The sequence below is a fragment of the Nylanderia fulva genome, unplaced genomic scaffold (assembly GCF_048542155.1).
Source record: "Nylanderia fulva isolate GAGA-0341 unplaced genomic scaffold, ASM4854215v1 Scaffold68, whole genome shotgun sequence".
NCBI classification, from domain to species: domain Eukaryota; kingdom Metazoa; phylum Arthropoda; class Insecta; order Hymenoptera; family Formicidae; genus Nylanderia; species Nylanderia fulva.
Window position 1 is genome coordinate 608,730 of NW_028190786.1, and position 7,311 is coordinate 616,040.

Here is a 7,311-nt window from a genome sequence, read left to right on the forward strand (position 1 = left end):
TTGGTGAACGAGTGTTAAAAGCTAACCGGAAAAATCGACGATAACTTGACGCGATGCATCGATTTCTATGACATTATCGAATTCGGCGTAAACGATACAATTAATTGTTTCGGTGAGCGCCTTCTCGAATCTCGCTTCTAACCGTAGACTTCCGTGTTTCACGAGATTCCAATGACCGGCGCAATTAGCGGATAGATCGGGTGTAAGATCAAAAGCGAATAACGTATATCCCCGAGAATAATCATCTCTACTTATAGAATTTCCCTCGTTCAAAAAATGGATACCCGTCCCTGAGAAGAGCGTATGATAAGCTTCGATGTAAAGCGGTTCGCGAGACGAGAAAACCGGTTGTAACGGTCTACTGGGTATTTGTGTACCGTCGACGTATAGCGAGAAGAAATTTATTCCGTAATTTTGGAAATTAAACGGATTCAATTTTCTGTCACCGTTAAACGCTTTATTATCGACGAAACCTACTATTATTCGTTTCGGCAATTGTCCCAGTATTACATTATCTAACGATTCACCCACAACCCCGCTGTGAATCGTGAATGTTTTAATTTCAACTCTCGTAAGCGGATACTTGGCGGTAACTTTGCTCAGCATTCTAGCATGCGCTAGTAATACTCCGGAGCTTATTTTCGCTCTTCTCACCATTAGACTTGCATCGAGTATACGAATTTTCGACGTGCAATTAGTTTCTATAAAACAAAACGTATCTTTCGAACGCACGAGTCTCAACCGCACCTCGACGCCATTAATTAAGAATTTATCCTGATTGAAAACGTCGCAATGGAGGTGACCTATAAGATCTAGCGCGCGCCCTCCGCGTATGTAACGAGCTCGTCTCGCTATAGCGGTATTGCCTTCCGCTCCTGCCGTATCGTCCATGTGTCCGGGTGTATCCGCATCCCATAAGCACGAGGTTAGATGGGAAGTTTTTGCGGGCGATGAATAATTTAACAACGCTTCGATGTACGCGCGGTACGCATAAGCGTTGTTTGGAGGCGACACGAGCTTTTGATTGAAATACACGTCGATTTGATTGAAGATGGAATGAAGAAAATGATTTACGGGGCCCACGTTGACGCCTGATCCGGCGGCGAGACCGGGTAGCGGCTCGGTTTCTACGCGTACCCGAAGACTTAGTAACGTGTGTGTGAGATCTAAATATTCTTCTCCGTGACCCGGGATGACGAATTCTAGCGGGGAGTCGTCCGAAAGCGAGGTCACGGGTTTGTAATGAATCCATTGCGAACTTTCGATGCTAGTTTGCGTGGGCGGTAAAGAGAAGAGATCGAGCTCGCTCTTTAAACACTCGCTCGAGTGTGTGTGAAGAAATGACATTCTTTTCTATCGTCGCCCGCTCTACCAGCGTTATTGTCACGGACAAGCGTATTTAGAAATAATGGTGATTATGAAAATATATCGTATACTGTGCGCTTTTTACCGCTACTAGCTTTACGCCGTTTCGCGGACGATTTGAGCCTTTTTACAGTCGAGCGATTTTTCCTCGTATTATTTTTAGTTTTTTTTGTATTTGTTCTTTTTTTCCCACGAGACTTGATTTTCGATAAACTTTTTTTCTTATTTGTCTTACGCCGTTTACGCGACACGGTTACCGAGGATTTAGCGACGTGAGTCTTAAGCCTGCCGAAAGGAAACTGCGCTACATGAATTTTTTCATCTGATTTATATCCCGTACCCTTCATTAGACTACTTATTTTTTCCCTAGCTTTTCTCTTAAGATTGTCACGCGATTGTTCAAAACGATGTTTGACAGCTACCTTTAACGGCATTTTATTTTCAACATCCTCGATTATATTAACCCCGGCCCGCAAAGCTTCTTTACCCACTGCCCCTAGACCTCTAGTTAAATAAGGCAATACACGTCTGAACATTCCTCCGAGAAAACTACCTATTCCATGACCTCGTTGATAGGGTGAACCGACAAAAACTCGTGGAATTCCGCCACCGCGAGTTCCACCGTTTTGTAATTCGTTATAATACTCCGAATAATAATCCATATTAATGAACAAATCCCTTCTTTCTTATCAAAAAAATCTTTACAGAGTATTTTTAAAAATCTAATCGATACGTTTGAAATGTAAAGTCACCGTTAACGTGCCGGATTCAAATGGTATTTTGTTTCCAGTATCGTCTTTTATATCGATTTCAATCCGTCGGAAATTTGTTAGGCGCAGCGGGATATAATGCAGAGGTGAGAAATGTTTTACCTGATTCGTTCCATATTCGTAATCGCACCCACCCCCTGTGACAGGCACTATTCGGAGAAGAGGAGTTTGCACATCTCCTGTTATGTAAGGTTCGCAAATATCACAATAAACGAACAGTTTATCGGGAATACCCCGCGCCAAACTACACGCTTCGTAACCATAGAATCCCTCGTCACGTACTCCATTTTCGTCAAGAAAACCGAGTTTAAGAAAAATTGAAGTAGATTTTTCTTTGGAATTAAGCTTAGATGTCGTGAGCATAGAACAATAGATACTTTCCCCCTTAGGAGCGTTATAAAGAAAATCAGCTAAACCGATCATTTGCAAAAGTCTATCGGAAAAATGCATATAATGAATCAGATTGCAACCAGCAGGACACGCGAGGGAGAACAAAATACTACCGCCTGTAAATTTTTCTTGCTTCAAACGAAAATGGGAACCGACTTCTTTGCATGACGAATTAATCATGGAGACGAGCTCTTCCATGTTATTATAAATGCCGCACGGTATTGAGGCTTCCTTCGAAGTTAACACCTCATCTTTTTTATTTTTCTCTTTAACTTGAGAGTCGATATCGACGAAACTGAGTATATTTTCTCCGCGCCTTACATGAAAAAAGGTATTAGGGAATTGGATTTCGCTCAACGCGACTTCCCAGTCACCGTGTAAGTGCAGCGATTGAGGTAATTCCGTAATGAACGACGAGGTTTTATTGTCGGGGAAATAGCGCATGCTGCTATTGCTTGGAAGAACCAGAAGAAATTGATCCGCCCTCATTTCGAAGAATAGTTAAATTCGAAGCGGGTATCCAGGAGTTAAATTTAGAAGGATAACCTTGCCAGCTAACTAATAATTGTTTATTGCTACCGCGTCCCCTGCTTTTTATCACACGATCGACGATAAATTCCTCGTCGCGTAAGTCTTTAATAACCGGTGCTAATTCTTGTTCGTAAAAAATTCCGTCTATAACTTCACCCGATAAATCGCTTAATTCATATACGCGGGGTTTTCTCCATTCGAGAACTCGATGAATTCGAAATATCTCCTCGCTCCACTTCGCTTCGTATCCTTTCTCGAAGATTACTTTTGCTCTACTGACGCGTACGAGATCGTCCACGCGATATTTAGCCTTTTGTTTACGCCCACGCTTCTTTTTCTTTTCTTTATCGTTATCCCCATCGTCGTTTCATATTTTCACACGCGGTACGAGCATTTTCTCGCGTACCGACAGCGGGTTGCATTTTGATGGTGGAATGACGGGTATGATTGTAAGCGTGAACAATATCTTGTAAAACATCAAAGTAACGACGTGTATTTTTATGCGTAAAATAACGCCACATCCGCTCTTTGAGTGTTCTATTAAATCGTTCCACTATAGACGCTTTAATAACGGGATTGCGCGTTACACGAAAACGGATGTCTTTTTCTTTTAAGAAATTTTGTACAGGGCGGGCGATAAATTCTTTGCCTTTGTCGGTCTGTAAGTATACAGGTAGTCGACCCTCGTTTCTGGAAAATATTTGTTGAAAGGCCTTTATTACACAGTTGGCTGTTTTGTCACGTAAAGGCTCTACCCAAACAAATTTACTAAGCACATCGATAACCGTTAGTAGATAAGAATAACCGTCATTATAGCTCTTGAGATTACGAAGATCGATCAAATCGGCTTCCCATAAATCATCGATATTTGTTACGTTATAATGTAAACGAGGAAATTTCGTCGTACCGGACGATGCAGCGTGTATGCATCCTGCGATTTAAGCCACTCGACGACTTTGTTACGCGTAAAATTCGGTTTAACGGCTCGCGATAAATTGTCCACCGCAGAGTAGCCTGCATAATGCGAGGGGGTCGTAATACAATTTTTCGAATTCCATTAATTGAGATTTATCCAATCGAGTAAACCTCTTCTTCTCTTTGACGGAGAAACTACGCTATGTGCTAATGTTCTATCGTCGTCACCGTCGTCGTCACCGTCCTCGTCGGCGGATATGAATTGCGTATCTTCTTCGGTTTCACTCGCTTCGTCTAACCTGTGACTGTACGATTTTGAACGTGGTGATCGGAGTGGAGGACCCGCGAGTAACGCGGAAGTAATATAGCGAGATCGCGCGCCTGCTTTTAATAACTTTTGATTTCCTATGAGACGCGGTGACGTAACCTATGTCACGTAGTAATCGAGCAAACTGATTTCTTCCGGATGCTTCTACCGTTGTTCTCTCGCGTACCGCATCGTTTATAAGTTCCGCGATATTCGAACCCTCCACAATGTTCACGTCTATGGTTACGAGCCCTTGTCTATTCCAGCTAATTTAGATGACGGAGTAATCGAGCAGATGCTTCATTAGTAAGCGTGCTTTACTACGATAACTTTCGGAACACTATTAAGTATTTTTGTATCATTCCCGCTGATTGAGCGCGTTTTTTCTCGAAACTACTACTACAGGCGCTAATGTTACCGTCGTTGGTAATTAAAGTTGCGTTTCCATAAAATCATCGTCATCATCGTGGTTATCATCCTCTTGCTCTTTCGTGTCTTCGTCCTGTTCTCCATCACCGGCGTGCGCGTCTTTGCGTAATCGTTTTCTCGCAGCACGAACAAATTGAAGATAAGCTGAAACCCCCCTTTTTACTTTTTCCACTTCGTCCCCGCTGCCTAGGCGTGAGATTCAAAATACCCACATCTCTGCATCGACCCTGACAAGGTTTTCCCGGGGGCCGACGGATTATTAGCATCTTTTTTTCCCCATTTGATATCTCGGAAATTTTTTTTCGATAATTTAAACCCCGGGGGCGTTAAAAAATTTTCCGGTGCGCTGCAGTTTTTTAAATTTTCCGACAAAATTTAAAAAACCTTTTTTTTTTGCTCCCCCCTTTTTAAAATTTTAAATTTTTTTACTTTTTCACATTTGACGAAAAAAATATACATAAAGGGCCCCCCTTTTTTTTTTTCCAATGATCCGGGATAAAAAGCTCCGATATAGGGCAATAAATAGGGTAAAAATCCCCCGTTTTTCCCCCAAAAGTTTTCTTTTAAATTTAAATTTTTCCTTTTTTTCGACAAAAGCCGGGGGGTTCGATTTAGTCTAGCAAGGCGTTTTTTTTTTTTACTTGCAAGCGGTACTTTTCCTTTAAAATTGAAAACGCACTCTTGAATACCTTTTTAATTATTATCGACGGTCCCTAAAAAAAGGTTCTTTTTTTTTTTTAGATAACAAAATTTTTTTAAAAAATTTGTGTTTCTTTTGCCGATGATCTTTTGCCCCCTTTTTTCCGCGCCCCCGGGGGGAATTCTTTGACGACGATGATGCCGTTGGAATTTTTTTTTTTTTTAAAAACCCCCAGTGTAAAATTTTTCCCAGTGACAAAAAGTTGGGGGAAAACGGTCTTTTTACGCCTTTTTGATCGATCTACGGGAAGGGACGCGTAATGCAGCTTTTCGTTGGGGAAAAATCCCCGTCCCAATGAATTCATCTGGAGTCGATTGTTTTAACGAGCATAAAAACCCCTGAGGGTTTGAGGTGGTCGTAGTAAGCTTTTCCATTTAAAAAAAAGGTCGCCGGATAACTTGACGACTAAAAGCCGGGGGAAATTTTTTCGCGATCGCGTTTGGGTTTTTTTTAAAACTCATGTAATTCCATTGGAAAATATGTTTGCGTTTTCCCAATCCCTGTGGAAAAATTTTCGAAATGAGAAAAAAAACTGGTTCTTATGATGGCTTTTCCCTTTTTAAAAAGATTACGATTTAAAATCGCACATGACGACCTTTTTATAAGATCTCGATTTTTATAATTTGGGGGGGTGGATCTAAGAAAAACTTCCGGGCCCCGGGGGGAAACCCCCCTGAATTTTTTTTTTTTTTCTTCGAGTTTTTCGGGTGCTATTTGCTATAATTTTTTTTTTCTTTTCCCCTACTCTTTTCTTCCTTTTATTTTATCCATTGCAGGGTTTATAGGGTCTTCCATGGCTTTTAAAAAAATTTTTTCGAAACGAGTAAAACGGACACGTTTTGGGGGAAAAAAAAAAATGTTTTTTACGAAAAAAATTTTTCCACACCCTGGCCCCCCAACGATCACTCCCCAAAATGTTTCCAGCGTAAATCCTTTTCCCCCCCCAAAAAAAGCGATATTACCCTTTACTACAAAAACCCTAAATGAAAGAAAATCAATCCCCCGGGGCGTTCTTAAAAAAAAAAAATTTGCGTAAAGAAAAGTCCCCGGGGGTTTTAAAATTTTTAAATTACCCTAGATGAAATAGTTCGACGGAAAAAAAAAATTTTTTGCGCACCGGGGGGCCCCCCGGCGGTCGCAGCTCGGCTACGAAAAAGCGCCGATCAGGGGCGGCGCCGTCAGATGAGCGCCTGGGGTTTTTTCCAAACCCATCAGCTATGACCCCGGGTTTGGCACCCCTCCCTCAGCTGACGGCGCTACGTTGCGCGCCCACAATCAGCTTTTTTCAAAATTTTTCGTTGGGGTTTTTTGTCTTTCGATAGCGGACGTTGTGGTTTGGCATGAATATTTTGAATATTAAAAATTTTAGTAAAAAAAATTTTTAAAAATTAAATTTTTTTTAAATTTTTTTTAAAAAAAAAAAAATTTTTTTAAATTTTTTTAAAAAAATTTAAAATTTTTTTTTAAAAAAAAAAGATTTGCTTAAGGGTAATTATTAAAAATAAAAGGGAAAAAAAAAATTTTTATTAAAAAATTTAAAAATTTTTTTTTTTTTTTTTTTTTTTTTTTTTTTTTCCTTTTTTTCTTTTCAAAATTTTAAATTTTTCTTTTTGTTAAACTTCCTTTTCCCCTTCCTATTATAAAAAAAATTAAACTAAAGGGTATTTCTACGTTTTTTTTGTTTTTTTATAAAAATTTTTTTTTTTTATTTTAAAATTTTTTTTTACTTTTCACTTTTTATTTTTGCTTTTTTCAGGGGGGAAAAAAGCGTATTTCGTAAAAAATAAAGGGGCGAAAAGGAGACTTTTCTTTTCCCCGGGAAAAAACCCCTATGGAAAAAAAACTCTTTTTTTGATAAATTTTGGGGGGGGTTTTAATAACACAGTCTTTCCCCCCATTTTTTT

At 39.8% G+C, this 7,311-nt stretch overlaps 2 protein-coding genes across 2 annotated transcripts; both read right to left on the reverse strand.

The window, feature by feature from the left end:
• Positions 1–21: 21 nt before the first annotated feature.
• Positions 22–1,347, reverse strand: LOC146720513 (uncharacterized protein F54H12.2-like). Its single transcript, XM_085488312.1, has one exon. It carries the CDS (start codon positions 1,345–1,347, stop codon positions 22–24), a length of 1,326 nt encoding a protein of 441 aa, XP_085344438.1.
• Positions 1,348–1,736: 389 nt separating this feature from the next.
• LOC146720514 (uncharacterized) lies at positions 1,737–3,402 on the reverse strand. Its single transcript, XM_085488309.1, has one exon. The coding sequence runs from the start codon at positions 3,012–3,014 to the stop codon at positions 2,088–2,090; it is 927 nt and encodes a 308-aa protein (XP_085344435.1). The 5' UTR covers positions 3,015–3,402; the 3' UTR covers positions 1,737–2,087.
• Between the last annotated feature and the right edge of the window lie 3,909 nt (positions 3,403–7,311).

Excerpts from the sequence above, each read along its gene's own strand:
- LOC146720514 (XM_085488309.1), bottom strand. The coding sequence starts at position 3,014 with ATGAGGGCGGATCAATTTCTTCTGGTTCTTCCAAGCAATAGCAGCATG.
- LOC146720513 (XM_085488312.1), bottom strand. The coding sequence starts at position 1,347 with ATGTCATTTCTTCACACACACTCGAGCGAGTGTTTAAAGAGCGAGCTC.